Below are 18386 nucleotides of genomic sequence, written 5' to 3'. Positions count from 1 at the left end.
ATACATTCTGCACCAAAGACTTACGTCCACTAGGTGAAGAACCATGGACTAGATAAAGGAACCATTCACCAAATACTCACAGGAAGGGCAGATTTTGACAAAATGGAGTATGTAGTGGAAACTTAAGGGTTCTTTTGAAGAGTCAGTGGTATTGGATGGTGTTTTGCTGGGATAAACATGTGAGGGGGTGTTTTTCTGAAGTGAACACGGGTGAAAGACTAAGGCAGACTCATGAAGGAATGTTTCATTGAAGAGGACACAGGAGAGAGGATGTTCTGCTAAAGTAACACGTGAAAGGACACACGATGAAGGATTCTTTGCTAACAACATGCATGTAATTGATCTGCCTTACACTGCATAGTTGAATTCCATTTGTTGGGACTCTGAGGACTTGGGCTGATTGGATGCACATGCTGAGGTAAGACCATGCTGAGGCAAGACACGTGGAGGACACGTGATGTTTGGAGGATATAAATAGGACTCAACGGAGTGATGGGCACAGAGCTTGGCTTGCTGGTACAGCTAGCTGTGCAACGCTTGTGGGTCTCATGCCTTTGCTGATCTTTGCTTCCTGAGAGGCACAGCTGGGAATGTCTCTTGGTGTCCCTGCTAAGTGTGCATGGAGGTCAGTGGAATGTATACAGGTCATGGCTAGCTTTTACGTGGTATTGGGATCCAGACTTAGGGCCTCGTGCTTGAGTCTGGCAAGTGTTCTTCCACTGTGTCCAGCCTGGGGAATGCCATGAATTCAAATGACAGGTTTTATTAAAAGCCAATGTCCATGTCAATGCAGATACTAGAAAACCTGTCAGAGAAATTGCAAAAGACCAGCAGCCATCTGAGCCTGAAGCGGAGGAAGCCTTGACAGCTGAGGAATGCAACATTTGGATCTGACACACGCTGGATGAAATGCTTTGATTGTTAGCAGTCACGCAAGCTGTTCAGAGGTAAGGACTTGTGCTAACTGTACAAGTATCCTGCACTCCATGACATGTATTCATGACAACACGACAGTTCCAGCTCAGTTTCAACTCTGGAAAAGGTGGCCATTTCTGAGATAATAAAATGAAAGTTCACAAAGTGGGGCCCAGTGGTGCACACCTGTGTGCAACCCCAGCACTTGGGAGGTGGAGGTAGAATGTTTGTCCTCAATGTAATATGCTACAAGATCTGTACATTACACCCTCCATCCCCCAATTTAACAGTAATGTGATTAGGGACATTTGAGAATTCTAAAATCAGAATAAATCAGGTCTCAGAGAGGAAGGGAAACATTACCACAAAGGATGCTGAAAGTTTCTTGTAAACTCAAAAGTTAGCCACTTTCTTCAGCATTCCTATAACCCATTCCTCGGCCAAACAGTTAAGACACTGCAAATAACTCATAGCAAAACAGTCGATTGCACATTCATCAACAAAATATACAAAATAGATACCAATAACTGATTTTCTGTTGAGCCACCTATGTTGGGGTAGATACAGACCACAACTTTGGCTTTTATGATCAGAGATCTGTTTGCATTATAACTGTGTGGGCGTGTGTGGGTACAAGCATGGCATATTTGTAGAGGTTGGAGAATAGCTTCTTCCTCCGAAGCTGTTCTGGTACTTGCAGATTTGGCTGAGCTGGCTAGCCTTTGAGCCTCAGGTAATTTTCTCTGCCTCCCCAGGGCTGGGATTACAAGCATACACCACTGCATCTGGCTGGCCTGCTTTTCCTTTAATGTGGGTCCTGGAGCTCAAACTCACAACCTTATGCTTGCAAAGCCAGCCCCTCTCTGATTGAGCTAATCCCTCAAACTGTAGTTTTAAATCAGGCTGAATGCTGACATAGAGCCAGGTATTTGGTGCTTATCTTCTGCCTGTCTGAAGTGCTGACGTCACACAGTATCCTGGAAGTCAGTTTGGAACACATTCGCTGAGTCAGTGTACTCAGACTATGTTCTCACAATGGAGGGGCGTTGGCATTGTTTTTGCCACGTCTCTAGGCCAGGCCAGCTTTAGATCACAGCAGTCTCACTGGCATGCATGTGTTGGAAACCGTCCTCACGTCTTTAAAGTTTTTCCATTCTGTTTTTATGAAATGATACCTGCTGGGTACACAGACTAGGTAACTGGATATCAACCTTAGCTTAGTAACTGTTAACAGAGCAGACTTAAATGACACACAGTAGTAAAAACACATCATAGATCATAAAAGTGACTTCAATGTCTGAAAGTTCACGTTCAGCAAGGTGTGAAATAATCAAAGTTGACCATTAAAAGCTAAGCATTTCAGATATAAGGGATAAGGAAATGTATAAAACTCCAACATTTAACAACCAAATGAAAAATAGATTTATTATTAGAATTAAGGGGACACAGATATTTACATGCCCTGTAGCTTTTGCTCTGGTGATGCAGATGAGGGTAGGATATTTGTTGTTGTTTAAAACCAAGACATTCTTAGACGGCAAAACCAAATGCTGTAACTGCAATTATGGAGTTAAATTACTAATGATGTCACGATTGGAACTGCTGGTTTTAAGAACTGGAGCTCTGCCTCTGAGAGGCCCTACATGGGTGGGGCTATACCCAAGAGACCAGAGACCTGACAGCACACAGCCGGAGCCTCACTAGGAACAGATGGCTTGGTTTTTCCCTTCCTTTCCTCCCTTCCTTTCCTTCCTTCCTTCCTTCCTTCCTTCCTCCCTCCCTCCCTTCCGATCATTTTGCTATGTAGCCTAGGACAGCCTCATGCACTGCAGGCTGGTTCCAACCTTGCTATGTAGTTAATGCTGGGAGTCTCCTGCCTCAGTGTGCTGAGTGCTAGGATTACAGGTGTGCACCACCCTCGGCTGACCTTGAACTCTTGGTTCCCCTGCTCTACCACTCTCAGGTGCTGGCATTACAAGCATGAGTCATCATGCCAGACTCCGCCAGACACTAGAGAGGAAGAGATCCAAACTCTCCTTCCAAATCATTGATTAGGAAGGATGATTTTAACCCTAATCATAACTGTATGGTCTTTCTTGCTTGCTTTGTTTGACTGTTGAGACTGACTTGGAGACTTCAGAAAACTTTATTAATGTCAGACAGCAGGACAGATGAAGACTTTCTATCTACAGGCCGAGAGGAGCTGAAAAGAACACTGTGTATGTGTCTGACCCTGACTAGTTACTGTCCTAGGAAAGAGGCCATGGGGTCATCTGGCCTCTGCCGTTTCATCCTGTAGGCCTCCATTTCCTCCTCTGTGGGCTCTCGGGTTTCATATATGCTGTTGTAGGGCCGCTTCCGCTCATCAACCTGCATGATCTCCTTCACGTGAAGAAGGCGAGCCTCCTCTGCATTCAACGCCTGTGGTGAGACACGAAAACTCAGCACCATAAATCCCCACCACGCGGACACAGAAGACCCCATGGGACAGAGTGCTCTGTAAACCCCACTGTCTGAAAGAATAGAGGAGTCAGTCCCTGCACTGCCAAACAACCGTCACTACTGGACACATTTGACTTTTCCCATAGAGCACAGAATGGTCTATGACATTCTTTAATCAGTTAAAGAAATTCTGTCGAGGGGCTGGTGTGACGGCTCAGTGCATAAAGGCAACTAGTGCCAAGCCTGAGGACTCCCGTTTAATCTCCACAACCCATGACAGAAGAACCAACTCCTGCCAGTCTTCTGACCTCTTCATGAGTACACACACACCCACAGACACACACATACACACAGACACACAAACAGGTACACACACACACAGGCACAGAAATACACATAGACACACAAACAGGCACACACACACAAACACACACACAGGCACAGAAATACACACAGACACACATACAGGCACACACACACACACAGGCACAGAAATACACATAGACACACAAACAGGCACGCACACACACACACACAGAGAAATACACACAGACACAGAAACAGGCACACACACACACATACACACACACACACACACAGAGACATACACACAGACCCACAGACCCACACACACACACACACACACAAACAGACATACACACAGGCATAGACACAGACACACACACACACACAGAAATACAGACACAGACACACATGTGCACAAACAGACATATACACAGACACACAAACAGGCACACACAGACACAGACACACACACATACACACAGACAGACAGACAGACACATACACATATACAGACACAGAGTCAGACTCACACAATTGCCACTTATGTGACCTGGGCAAACAACACATACTCAGGGCGGTCTCCTCATTTCCAAAACTCAGCAGGTAGGCAGGCAGGAATGGCAGTATTAGCCCCGCCCCCTTTTGGCTTGCTGTTTGTCACTTTTCTTATTGAAATGTCATAAAGTACCTTTTTCAGTTTCTCCTGCTTCCTTTCCTCGTCGTCGTCACTGTCAGAACTGCTCTTTCGGTGTTTCTTCTTCTTCTTTTTCTTCTTCTTCTCCTCTTTTAGTTTCTCCTGGTGCAGCTGACAGGGAGAATTGAAAGGCTGTGTGAATACAGAGCTCTGGTACACGGTTCAACTCCCACCTCAGGACTCAAGAGATTCAGAGCAGAGGATTCCACACTGACCTCCATGAGGGTCTGCGGTTTCTTCACAGGCTCTTCTCCAGTCGCATCATTTATAATACATTCCTCTGAATTCTGTGGAAGAAGAATATAATTTGAGTTGAAGACTATAGTTTTGAGTCATTTGAAGAACAGGTTAGAATTTGAAATGTAAGAAGATATGATCTATGCAACCTTTAAGAACTAGAGAACAAGGGCTGGGGCTGTGGCTTGGTTGGTAGAGTCCTGGCTTAGCCTGCAAAGCCCTGGGTCTTATCCCTTGCATCTCCTAAAGCCAGGCCAGAGCACATGTGTAACCTCGCATCTGGGAGGTGGTGGCAATACAGTCAGCTTAGGGTCACCCCTGGCCAGAGTGAATTCTTGGCTGGCCATGCCTACATGAAACCCCATCTCGTTCCTTACCAATCTCCTCCACAAAGAGAAAAGCTAGCGGGTAATACTTACAACACTCTCCTTCCCAGCTTCTCCAGTACAATAGGAATACTTAAAAAAAGAGTGGCAGCATTTGTATCCCCAGCGGCCTTCTTTCCAGTAAGATCCCCAGATATGCTGCAGAGAGAGACACAGGTTATTTGGAAAGGAGCCTACGATTAGAGACTTTCCCATCCTGCTGACAGGAGTACAAAATGATGTAGCCACCTTGAATGCATTTTTGGAGAAAAATATTACATTGTTAAGTAAAACAGAGACAGAGGCTAGATCAACTCCAAATGCTGGGAGGCTGGGCACTGTAGTTATAACGGTCTATGTTCTCTTCTCAAAAGCCTGCACGGTGGCATGTGCCTATAATCCCAGCACTGAGGAGGCAGAAGAGGGAACATTCAAGTTTGAGTCAGCCTGGGTAAAACCATGTCTCAATAAACTGACTCCCACACCACAACCTCCCAGAAAAGTCTCAGGAAGTCTTTACTGATACTCAGTGGCGCTGCTAGACAGTGCATAGATCCTGGACAGACTGCACTGAGTGCTGACTGCTGAGAGTGTCTGAGTTCTGCTTGACCCATTCTACTCTCCACAGTACAGATACAGCTTTTAACTTCTTTGGTCCTTGATGTATAAAAGTTTTATTAGTTTAGGTTCACAACAAATGGGGTCAAGATTGTAGCTTGGTGGCAGAATGTATGAGGCCCTGGGTTCAATCCTCAGTGCCAAAAAATACAGACATAGAAATATGCTTTATGATGTTAACACACGAAGGGACACATTATCACCTACTACACATTCTTGCCAAAAAATATAGGTTCTCCTTAGTCTGAGCTTTGGATCTAAATTCTTGTTTTAGACCTGTAGGGAACAGGAGAAGTTGTGATCCTGTTAGGGAACAGTCGAATGTAGAGCATGAGACAGTTTACATGCCAGACCTGGCCAATGACCATCGTCTTGGACAAGGGAAAACCACCAACAAATGATCAATACAGGCTTAACTGAGAGGGGTCAGAGGGTAATGTGCTCCCCACAAGGTTGATGGGCCTGTGTAGACTCCTGGAATGCACACAAAGGTGGAAGCAGAAAATCAACTCTAACTTAACCTCTGCACATGTGTGTGCACGCACGCACACAACCTGAGTAAGGCTGAATGAATTAAGAAGTTAATGTCAGTTTCTGAGGCACGGCAGGTCTGCAGGGTTATCTAGAGTTCTCATTTTTAGATGTATGATAAACTGTTTGAGTGAAATGTCATATCTGATCTGTAACTTCCAAATATTTCTGCCAAAAGTTAGTAAATACAACATGCATGTGTTAATATACATACTAGTGTACATTCAAACTCAGACAAAGTATAAATGGTATAACAGACAGAAGATGTTTTGATTCTGGGTAAGCATGCAATAAATATAGTAACATTTTTTCTCACTTCCAGAAAAAAATTTATAAGCAAGGCTATAATGTCAACAACAAAGAGAAATCAAGGTTCAACCATGAAGTTCTGTGGGAAACAGCACAGAGCCCAGCACTGACCGTGTGGTTATTGATCTTCACGTCCTCCTCGTACTTGGAACAGGCCACAGCCCGCTCCTGGCCTTTAATGACAGTCCCATGCCTGGAGTACTCCACATAGTCTTCCGTCTGCGCTAAGAGCAGCTCAGCCGGAGGGGCATCCAGGTGTTCTTGGCCGCCATACTAAAACGACATTGAGTGTTTTTAATACATTTACAACCAAGCTTTTATATCAAATCTCTATGGAAGGGCTTATTTTCAATGACAACAAATAAAATATTTTGGGTTTTGTTTCTAACTAGCTTTCCTAAGGAAACTGAGAAGCATCAGGAAATCTTCTGAGGTAAATGTTTCCCTTGGTAGCTATCTGGTCAGTGAGGTAGTTTCAAGATGGCCATAACTCTCTTTGGGTGCGTACGGACATCCTTTGGCTCCCTCCCAACCTTGCTGCTTCTCCCATCGAGAGATGGGGCTGATTTCTCCATCTCTGGAGTCTGGATGTGACCCTTTTACGTCTCCCACCAAAGGGAAGCTAGGAATCTCGACCAAAGCAAAGGCGTGTGCTGTGCACGGGGACATACATGTTGTACCCTTGCCCTGGAACCCTCAGAAAGCATTTTAAAATGCTGGGCTAGGATATGAGACAGCAAGACGCTGTGATGCAGATGTGAGGGGCTGTTTAGGGACCCACTGCCATGACGACTCGTGAGAAAGAATACGCATTTATCTTATATACTCCATCTTGGAGGGTTGTGATTGAAGCAAAAGTCTGTACCAAGGGACTTGGTGGAAGGACAGGACCACGGTTCCTGATGGTCCATGGGTGAAAGGGGCTCTCCGTACTGTACACCAAGCTTAATGCTTCGTATGCAGTAAGTGAAGCCGTTTCTTGGTGGTACCTTTTCCAGGATGCTTTCCTTCTGCTGCTCTTTGAAGTCTTCTTTTTTGACTTTGAAGGACTTATACAGCAGCTCGAGTTTGGTAGGATCTGCCTGGAGATGCACTTCAGACCCCTTGTCGTAGGCTTCCCACGCAAACACTAGAGTAATTCAAAGTGTCTCAATGAGTGCCAGCTCATGGTGGTTCTGCTTTTTTAGAGCAAGCTTTAAGTAGATGCTCACAGCACCTCTCCCATCCCCTCTCCCTCTTTTCTTTCTTGTCTGCCGGCTTTTCTGAGACAGTTGCCTCAGGCATGTGGCCATCTTCTTGGTCTCCCAAGTAGTAGGGTCATGGACATATGCCATCATGTCTGTTTTATAGAACTCCGGTCCTCAAGCCTGACAGCAGGCACCCTGAGCCATCTTGCTGGTCCTCAACCCTAAAGTCTATACACAAGGCTTTGGTATAGAGCAAACACTTACGTTGTGTTTGAGCCATTGAAATGGTGTCGCCTGTGTATCGAACAAAGTTATCTCCAGCGTAGCTCACTCTGAAAGCACAGTAGGTAGAGTTGTCTCAGAGATTGCTTTCCTTTAAGAAAAACTCATTTACAGAATCAAAGCATTGGCCCCTTGCACCAGTCCGAAAGTTTAACTGGATACTCACTCGTCTGGATTCTTCCCTGCATTGGCGTAAGGGTTCTCTCTCATCGCTCTAGTTTTTGGATCATAATAGGCAGAATTTGGATCTAAATTTCTCAAATACTGAAAGGAAAACATTTGAAGATTGAGTTACCACTGACTTACAGCAAGAAAGGACTCAGCAGGGCAGAAGGGTAGGCTCCTGCAGAGGGAGCAGCAGACGCTGCCGTCCTTCGCAGCAGCTCTAATTACACTAATCAAACCACACACAGGCACTGCGCAAGCAGGGGCAAGTGTGGGCCGGCCATCTGTCCGAGCTGTAGGTCACGCTGGCCTGACTTACTTTTGCAATATCTTCCCGAATCCGGAGATTCCGAACAGTGATGCGCCTCTTGGAGTCGAAGTTCTGCCCCGGCATGTCAATGTCATCCGCGTATTTGTCTTCGTCCTCATCCTCACTGTTATGATCCTTTTCCTGAAAGAAGAGTGGGGGACAAGAAAACTAAGCAAAAACACGCAGCACTGTGGTCTTGTTTCCCCTTTAAACAAAGGCTTATTGTGTGACTTAAAGCTATTACTATGACTACGAGCCACTGAAACTAGAGAGAGCGGCAGTCGGACGGGCAGGCAGGCAGGCATTACCATCTGAGAATTGGGTTCCTCTTCTCCCCACTGGTGTTTTGGAGAATTCTGCATTGGAAAGAAGGAAAGTAATTATACATCCTTTTCATTTAGTTTACAGGTTATTTAGCATTTTAAAAACATACTATAAATGAGCATGGGTGAGTGTTTGATCCCCAGCACTGAAGGAAGGGGGGTGGGGGAGGTTGGCTGGTTCATTTCAACAACATGCTCTCATGCTTCTCACCTGTCCTAAGCACATACATTCTGACACAAGCATGCAATTGTGAACAATTAGTTTTATTAGTGTCTGTAAAACCAGAAGCCAAACAGACTTTATTGGTGTAGAATGTCTTTCATATGTAGTGTCTGTGGGTGTGCACGCATGTGTGTGTGCATTCCCTTGGAGGTCAGAAGAGTGAGTTGCTTGGAGCTGGGGTCTCAGACAGCTGTGAGCTGCCTCATGTGTGTGCGGGAAATAGAACTGGAATGTTCTGCAAGAGCAACAGGAGCTCCGAACCACCGAGCCACCTCTCCAGCCCCTGGGTGCAGGGTCAGTCACACAAACAGGAAGACTGAGAGGACTGAAGGACCCGGTGTACACTCACTTCCATCTGGTTAGGCTTTAGCTGCATCATGCTCGTTAATCCCGACTAGTTCCCTTTCCATGTAGTCTTGGGTCAGCGCATGCCACTGTGCACATGTGGAGGCCAGTTTTCTCCTGCCACCTCTACGTGGGTTCTGCGGCTCAGACCAAAGCTGCCAAGCTTCCATGGCAAGTGCCCTTTCTGACTGCGCCATCTCACTGACCCCAAACCTCATTAGTTTTTTAAAAATCAAGTTCAAATAGAAAATGCTGTCAGAATGTTTGCAATCTAGGTTCAAACCCCACTACAGTACAGCACATATGCAAAAAGTGGATGGAGACAGGAAGTTCAGATCCTTCCTAACTATAGACCTATAAAATGAATTCTTGTTCTAAGTTCCATTTCAAAAAGCAGTGGTTCTCAACCTTCTGAATGCTGTGACCCTTTAATACAGTTCTTCATGTTATGGTGACCCCTAATCATAAAAATATTTGTTGCTAGTTCTATCTGTTTGCTACTGTTATGATTCATAATATAAATATCTGTGTTTTCCCATGGTCTTAGGTGACCTGTGAACTAGTTGTTTGGAGTCATGACCTATAGGCCGAGAACCACGGTTTTAAAGAGTATGAATATTTTGCTTAAATAACTTGTATCTTTACTTACAGCTTGCTCCACTAATTTTCCAGAGGCTAACTCTTCTTGCAGTTTCTGTGCTTTCAATGTTCGTTTTGCCTGAAAAATAATGACATTTAAATTTTAGTTACAACATTCAGGTGGCCATTTGGATTGTATATACTCAATGTGGGTGATTTTAGTGCTTTCTGAAATGGTCCTTAGACCTAGCTGTAGGATATCCAGTCTCAAAAAAGGAGGAGGAGGAGGAAGAGGAGAAGGAAGAAGAAGAAGAGGAAGAGGAAGAGGAGGAGGAAGGAGGAGGTGGGTAAAGGAAGGGCAGACAGGCTTATAGAGAGTTAGCCTCTTGCATGAATGAGCCTTGATGTAAACTGCAGAGAGGGAGCCCCAACAACTGTGGCAGACGCTGTTGACTCCCAGTGACTGGCTGACTAATTTCTGTCAGGGTCAGATTACTGGATATTTCAATGCTCAGGAAAACATGACATCTAGATGTTTATATGCTGTCCCATGATCTTGCCAGGAAGAGTGGCACATGCCCTTAATCCTAGTATAGAGGAGGAAGAGGCTCAGAACCATCCTTAGCTATATGGGTGTTACATGGTACCCATAAAAATGAAAACAAAACAAAATAGAAACTGACCCCCAAAACAAAAACACATGAGCTTTAAAATAATCTGTAATTCCTTAAAAGAAGAAAAAAAAATGAAAAAATTGCAGAATAGACTACTGTTCTGAAAGAATTTGGGTAAGAAGACAGAAAGACAGAGTCATTGTTTATTTAAAAGAAAACAATTGAAGTTAGATTAATATTCAGTTTTCTTAAACAGGTTAGCTATTCTTATGTGGGATGCCAGAGAACCATAAAGCAGTTCTTAGACACAAGCTGTAGCTTAGGCATGAAGATTTCAGAGCTCCAAAAAGCCAAAACCAGCTCTGTGTGGTGATGTACACCTTTCTTTAATCCCGCACTCAGGAAGCAGGCACACAGATCTCTGGAGTTTTAGCCTGGTCTACACAGTGAGATCTAGGCAAGCCAGGATTACATCATGAGACTGCCACAAACAAACAAACAAACAAACAAACAAACAAACAAGTAAATATAAGAAGATTTGGATGTCAGTCTGTTCTTACACGTCTAATGCCTTTGGTCACACTGGAACTAAAGAATAAAAGCCTTAGGAAACTGCTGCCAGCCAGGTGCGGTGGTTCCTGCCTTTAATCAAAGCATTTGGGAGGCAGATGCAAGAGTTCAAGGCCAGCCTGGACTGCATAACAAGATAAAAGACAGTTAGCACTATATAGAAAGACCCTGTCTCAGGGAAAAAAAGGGGGCAGGGGGGGTGAGTGCTGCACTACACTACCTTCACCACTGAATTAGACATTACTGTAAGAAACAGCGCCATGTTCAGAGCGCCTGAAGGTGTGCAAAAGCGTTGTCAGGTTAGAGACACAGCAGAATAGATCCTCTCTAGGGAAGCAGAAAGCAGGAACTGGCTCACCAGGTCAACTTTGGCATATTCCTCAACAATTTTCATGTGCTCTTCTGGATTGTAGCCATTCCACCGGTCTCTTTTCCCATCATAGTCGAACATCAGCTGAGGCTGGATGTGCTCGTCTGGGGCGATGTTAGTACCTGTGAATTTAGCTCCAACCCGCCTTGGCCTCTGAAAGACAACAGATCTTCCCTAGGAACTTGCAGCCCAGAGTCAGTGTGGCACTGTGGCGTTTTTAATGTCCTTAATTACCAGGCAGTCTTTGAGAGGAAACTTTGATGATTCCAGACTACATTCATGCAAATTACTTTTTATTTTTTTAAATAACTTTAGGAAGCAGAAGCTCTCCGACAAGGGGAACACAAAATGCTGGCTGACGGTTTCGCAACAGGCTGGGAGCTAACTTACCTCAAAACAATCTTTCCTCTTGTGTGTCATGGCTCCGCAGTTCTCGCATGCACCTTTGCGGTACTTGGTAGTTATAGAGTTCTGTGCAAAGACAGAGAGAACAGAACAGACATCTTTCTTTTATCAGAGTCATTTACAAGTAACTTTGACTCTCATTATCTTGTCTACTGACTTAATTTGTTAAAAGGAAGACCGGGGCTGGAGAGAAGGCTCAGAGGTTGAGAGCACTGTCTGTTGTTTCAGAGGTCCTGAGTTCAATTCCCAGCAACCACATGGTGGCTCACAGCCATTTATTATGAGATCTGGTGCCCTCTTCTGGCATGTAGGCATATACTGTATGCTGTATACATAATAAATAAATCCTTAAAAAGACCAGGTAGCCTTCATGTTCTGAGATGACCAAGTTTAAGGGTTTCAAAAATATAAAATGTATGAAAGAAAAGTCTAACATTTGTATAGACTCTGAAGTTCAACACCACGGTCACACAATACCTTCCTATTTTAAACAGCATCACATTAAAAGTTTTAAATTCTTCACAAAAATCTCCATCAACAAAATGACACACAGGCTGCCACATACCTCCTTTACACCTCTCTTGTACCATTCCCCAGATGAACTGAATTGCTTCTGTTTCTCTGGCTGTGGTCTCTGATGTTTTAAAGTGGGTCTCTTGGATGGATCGATATACCATGGAACTGAAGAAATATACTGAGGAATATGAGGGTTGATATCTCTGTAATAAAATTTAAGTGGAATTGTGAGGAAGGAAGTTTGAAAATGGCTTTCTAAGCACAAAGGTGTGGGCCCAGAGGCTAAGGACGGAGACCCTGCAGTGGGATGGGAGAGGGAAGGTGGTTGCTATTTCCACGAACAGAAGAACTAAGGATAAAGATGTACACATACTACATGGAGGGACTTTCTAATCGAGAAGCGAGACTGAGGGTACAACTGCAAGGAGACAGAGTTTAAAGCTAAACTAGAGCCCACAGCCAACTGATTAAAATTATCACACTGGCATTATTATTCAGAGATGTGAAAAATTCAAAATGAGAGCATGTAAAAGTAGCTGGGGACTAAAAAAAGGTAAAAAAGGACAATTGCTAGTCACTATAAGCTCTTTGGTATAATTTGTCTACTAAACTATATACATATGAGTTTGAGAAAACAAGAAAGAAGAATACAAATTTTGCAAATGGTAGGACGGTCTCCTAGCAAAGCAAAGGGTGGAAACCTGATGAACTGGGCATGAACTGAAACAGATCACGAGAGAAAAGGCTTACTTTCCCTCTTCATCAACTTCTGCAGGGGCATTGCCCAGTTTTCTCTGTTCTTCTAGCTCCTTCTTTTTCCTCCAGTCCTCTCTGGTCATCTTTTTCGGCTCCTCCAAATTCATTTCCTTTGAGCCCGTCATGGGTGTGGCACTAACTGGGTCCACAGCTGCCGCCGACATGATGAACTGGCTTCCTCTAGAAAGGAAGTTTTTACAGTAGAGGAGGAATACACCCAGTGAGACTACTGAACCGTGTCCAAGCAACACACTGTGAGCTTTACCAGGGTCTCTCTTGCTTACACTTTTTTCTCCCTCTTACTTTTCAGACTTTTTGTGGTGTTTCAATCAAAACTGGGTCCTTGTTGCACTAAACAGCACTCTCCAGTCTCCTGTTTTTATTCTTTCAACGTGCCTATAGAGGAGGGCGTCTTTACATTTTATCTATTTGTTTTGTGTGCAGGTGTGTAGAAGGGCTGGGTAGGACTGCATATGCCATGGACTGTATGGGCAGGTCTGTGGCTGGATTTAGCTTCTTTGTGGGCTCTTCTTCTCTTCCACCTTCTTCATCCCTTCTTTCACACTTTCAACCCTCTAACGACTAGATAAAAGAGAGAAAAGGATAGAGAGGAAAGAAAAGAGATCTCTGAATAAAGTCAGGGGTCAGAAAGGGGGAGATGTTATTGTTAGCCTACTTCCTGCTGATGGGTCATCGAGTTCCTTGGGGGAAGTCTGATCTTTGCTGTCAGGATATCTAATTTCTTTTTCTTCTTCTTTCTTCTTTGTACATGATTACCTAACACACCTCGACCACCAACAATCAACAACAGCCCCCCAACAACTAACAACCCACCCTACATCTCAGGGCCCTAGTATTTATATACCCTCTAAAAAGCCCCCAGAATTCCAAATGTCAGATGACTGCAGAAACTATCTGCAGTTGCTGGCAAAACCATGACTTTGCTAGCGCATGACGCGAATCACAGTTAGCTGCTGCAACAGTCTGAAGCAGCCCCATATCCCTACACCTGGGATTAAAATGAGAACATATTCTTATATTTCTGTGTTTTAAAGAAGCCAAAACTCCAAAACTATCACTACAACTGTCAGAGGTCAACTTGTAGGAGTTGGTTCTCCCCTAATCACCATGTGGGTCCAGGGATCACACTCAGGTCAACAGGTTGTTGGCAGTAAATGCCTTCACCCGCTGAGCCATCTCACTGGTTCTAATGGCTTCTTTCCCTTACTCAAAAGGCTCTAAAACCGAGTACTGGAATATACGATCTTAATCCTAGCACTTGGGAAGCAGAGGCATGTGGATATTTGGGAGTTAGAGGCTAGTCTGGAACTAGGTTGGTCTACATATAGAATCCACAGCTAACCAAGGCTGTATAGTGAGACCTTGTCTCAAAAAAGAAAAAAAAGTCTTTACATATTCTTAGCACCAATTTTCTTTACACTCCAATTTGTAAGCAGAGAAAGGCACATGCTCTTTCAAAGACTTTCATACAGGTGTTCCTAAATTAGCCCTCCTGCATCTCTCAAACTTTTCTTCCACAGTCAAAAAAAAAAAACAACAACAAAAAAAAAACAAAACCAAAACCAAACAAACAGGGGCTGGGGATTTAGCTCAGTGGTAGAGCGCTTACCTAGGAAGCGCAAGGCCCTGGGTTCGGTCCCCAGCTCCGAAAAAAAAAGAACCAAAAAAAAACAAAACAAAACAAAAAACAAAAACAAAACAAAAACAAACAAACAAACAAACAAAAAACCACCACAGAGCCCATCACTCTTGCCCTTGAAGGCCCAGTGCCTTAGCAATTACCAAAGTTCAGGGGCTGGGGACAAAGCCTCAGTTGATAGAGCGTTTGCCTAGCATGCACAGAAGTTTGATTTCCAGTGTGGCAAAAACTAGGCATGGTGGTGCATACCTGTTATCCAGCAATCTGGATGTGAATACAGGACCAGAAATTCAAGATCACCCTTGGCTATACAGAGAGTTCAAGACTAACCTGTGCTACATGAGTCCTTATCAGAAAGAAATGTAGATGGGCCAGTCTATATTCAGGGATGCCTAGCACCCCCCCCCAATCACCTACATTCATAGTGTGTCTATTTTTACACCTCTGCCCTTCTCAGCCCTGGTCACTCTGACTTCGCTTCCATTCCAAACCAATCCACCGAGGGCCACCGCTACATTAACCAGGTGACTACCAATCACCGTGTAAATCTACTGCACATCTTTCCTTCTTGCACATGTTTCTTCTTCTGTCAGACATTCTTGGCTTCTATAACATCCTACTGGTTCTCCATGAACCCCTCTCCTGTTCTCGACTCCTTGGCAGGCTCCTCATTTGTACACATTTATTTAGAGACCGATTCCTCACTCCAAACAATACCGGCTGCCAAGACACAGGGGGAACAGTAGGACTGTTCTGAATTATTTCTCTGCTCCAGAATTTTCATTTCATCTCTGAATCTACATAACCAACTGCGTACATGACATCTCCACCTATGACCCTCGGAAGAGTCTCTCCACAGCGTGCCTTCAGCTCCAGGCCTTTCCTGGGAAACTGAGTCTTTTCAGTGACAGCTCTCTGTGTTCAGTGTATCCTCCCATCCATGTTGTTACTAATAGAAATTTTCACTTTCTAAATATCACCGTTTACATACTCCTTTCATATCGAACCCTACGCATTTAGTGCATGTTGTGACTTTTTGAGACTCACCAGTCTCCTCTGATTCTACCCAATTAATTTATACATACTGTACAGTTTAATATTTCAAAATACAAATCTGATCACATGCCCACTGTTCAAGCTCAACATCTCTCCAGAGCAATATAGAAAAGTAGGGATGACAACATATATAACTCGTTGTTTCTGATTGACATTATTAAAGAAATTATCGGGGCCAACGGTAGTAAATGCCTGTAACACACGAGGATCATGTCAGTCAGGCCAGAATGGCCTTCATAGCAGGATTCTGACCAAAAAAAAAAAAAAAAAAAAAAAAAAAAAAAAAAAAACACAGAATAAATAAATCAGCTTTCAGAAAAATTTCTTAGCTAAATATTTCCAACACAGCATAACTTCAACTTCCAATAAACAACAGAAAAATCAACTTGGTTTTAAAATCTGCTATGGCTGGGAAGTGGTGGTGCATGCCTTTCATTCCAGCATTTGAGAGGCAGAGGCAGGCAGATCTCTGTGAGTTTAAGGCCATCTTCAGTGAGTTCCAGAACAGCCAGGGCTATTACACAGAGAAATCCTGTCGCGAAAACTCTTAGTTTTAAACGGACAAGTCACATTTCCAGTCTCAACAGCCACTAGCAGCTATCACACCAGACAGTGCAGAGTCAGTGGATGCTATTATTCCAATTCTATAGGCCAAGACTGGTAACATCCATCAGCCAAAGTCTGGTACCTGGTTTCTAGCCTCACAGCTAATTGATTAATTCTCACCGAACACTCCTCCCCCTCCCCCAAGCCACAACCAACCAAGCTTCGGTAGCAGTTCTCTTATAGTCAACGGGTGACTTTCTATGCTAAGTGCTTAGTGACCAGATGTCTAAGGTGCTGTTCAAAGTTCTCTTCTGTGTGTGACCCACTGAAAATATCCATGGGTGTTTGTTTTGAGACCGGATGTCCCATAGCCTAGGTAGCAAAGAATAAACTTCGGATCCTCCTGCCTCCGTCTCCCAAGTACTGACTTTACAGCTTAGTTCTCAGCATCTGCATCAGGTGCCTCACAACTGTCTCTAACTCCAGCTACAGGGATTCCAAGAAGACAGTACATGTTCTTACAAGGGCACAAGCCCACCCACCCACTTAAACGCATAACTAAAATAAAATTGACTTAAAAAACAAAAATAGAAGTGTTAGAAATCGGTGGTAGCCTAAGTATACTGGGAGGCCTATGCGGCTTCATTTTAACAATTTAGATTTCTTTAATTTGCCGTGCACACCGTCACCAAATCTTTACAACAACCCTATTTTGTGGCGAGGAAACAAGTTCGGGGAGGTTAAACACCTTCAGACGACTAGACATTAGTCAGAGAGACAGATCTCAAACCCAAGCCTGACTTTACTGTTGGTCCTTTAAATCGTGTTACAAACCACAGACACTGGAGTGTAGGCCTGTCACATTCAAGATTAAGACAGACTGAAGTGTTCTGTCATTAGATTACACTGCTCTGCCGAGGGTCCTACTCTCTCCAGGTTAGAACAACAACTGCCACTCACTGACAGCAATACAGGCATTCTAATTAGACCCCCACATAATAAGATCATCTCCATCTAACGAGAAAATTGAACCTTAAAGGAATTCTTTTGGGGATAGAGGGGTCAGCCTCGGTACAGGCCGCCCAGGATGTCCGGCCCACAGTGACCAGTACTCTTTCCTTGAGGACTCAGCCTCTGTCCGGCTGGACGCGAGGGTGGCGCCTGCGTCCTGGGCCACAGTCTCCTCCCGGGTCCGCGTCCCACGACCGCTCATCACCACGAGGACCCACTGTAGGGGATACCTGCGACCCAGGGCCCCCAGTTCATCTGCTCAAACGCAGAACCCCAACTTACCCAGTCCCGCCACAGGCCACTCAAAACCATCCGCCAGAAACGAAGCGACCCGACAATGTTTACTTCCGGGTTCCTTGCCTCTTTCTGGCAGTGCAGCGATAACTTCCGGGAGATCGACGCCTGCGCACTTGCTTGGCTTTTTTTTTTTTTTTTGACCCAGAGAGGCGGTCCGCGCAAGTTGTACACCTTGCGGAGAAGTGATGGCAGTGCAGTTTTGAGCTCCGCGCAAGGAACCGTTGTTCTTTCTGGAACTGCAGAATCTTAGCAAAAATGTTTACTGTAAAAAGCCCCAAGGGTCGCCGCAATGGCACACACAGCTTTAATCCTAGCAGAGATAGATCTTTTTTTTTTTTTTTTTGGTTCTTTTTTTCGGAGCTGGGGACCGAACCCAGGGCCTTGCGCTTCCTAGGTAAGCGCTCTACCACTGAGCTAAATCCCCAGCCCCAAGATAGGTGTATCTTTGAATTCCCGGCCAGTGACATAGTAAGACCCTTTCTCAAACAAACAAAAAGTTAAAAGACAAAACATAAAAGGGAAAATATTAAACAAACTACTGGAAAATAGTTGATTTGGTTGGGGTTTTTTCCTTTTAAAAAGGATTCATGTTTTGTTTTATGTGTGTAAGTTTGCACATCATCGGCATCAGATCGTCTGTGACTTGAAATACAGATATAAGACTGTGAACCAGCACGAGTACCCAACCCCTGCAAGAACGAGGTGTTTTGACTACTGAGCCATTGCTTGGAAATTTTTCCGTATGCTGTCTTGT

The 18386-nt window shown here is 44.3% G+C and overlaps 1 protein-coding gene across 2 annotated transcripts; it reads right to left on the bottom strand.

The window, feature by feature from the left end:
- Window positions 1-2313: 2313 nt before the first annotated feature.
- Slu7 (spliceosome associated SLU7) lies at window positions 2314-17674 on the bottom strand. 2 transcript variants are annotated; one of them, XM_087571594.1, is made up of 16 exons: window positions 17618-17674; window positions 13057-13644; window positions 12356-12509; window positions 11776-11856; window positions 11374-11538; window positions 9902-9970; window positions 8670-8717; window positions 8371-8502; window positions 8053-8150; window positions 7869-7936; window positions 7407-7546; window positions 6529-6690; window positions 5014-5118; window positions 4573-4644; window positions 4352-4468; window positions 2314-3336 (listed from the first exon to the last, which is right to left on the bottom strand). In XM_087571594.1, the coding sequence occupies exons 2-16, from the start codon at window positions 13224-13226 to the stop codon at window positions 3157-3159; spliced, it is 1761 nt and encodes a 586-aa protein (XP_087427720.1). In that variant the 5' UTR covers window positions 13227-13644; window positions 17618-17674; the 3' UTR covers window positions 2314-3156.
- Window positions 17675-18386: the final 712 nt, after the last annotated feature.

The sequence above is a fragment of the Rattus norvegicus genome, chromosome 10 (assembly GCF_021556685.1).
Source record: "Rattus norvegicus strain SHRSP/BbbUtx chromosome 10, alternate assembly SHRSP_T2T, whole genome shotgun sequence".
In the NCBI taxonomy this organism is placed as follows: Eukaryota; Metazoa; Chordata; class Mammalia; order Rodentia; family Muridae; genus Rattus; species Rattus norvegicus.
Note: the sequence above shows the minus strand (reverse complement) of the source record. Positions and strands in the feature narration are given on the sequence as shown.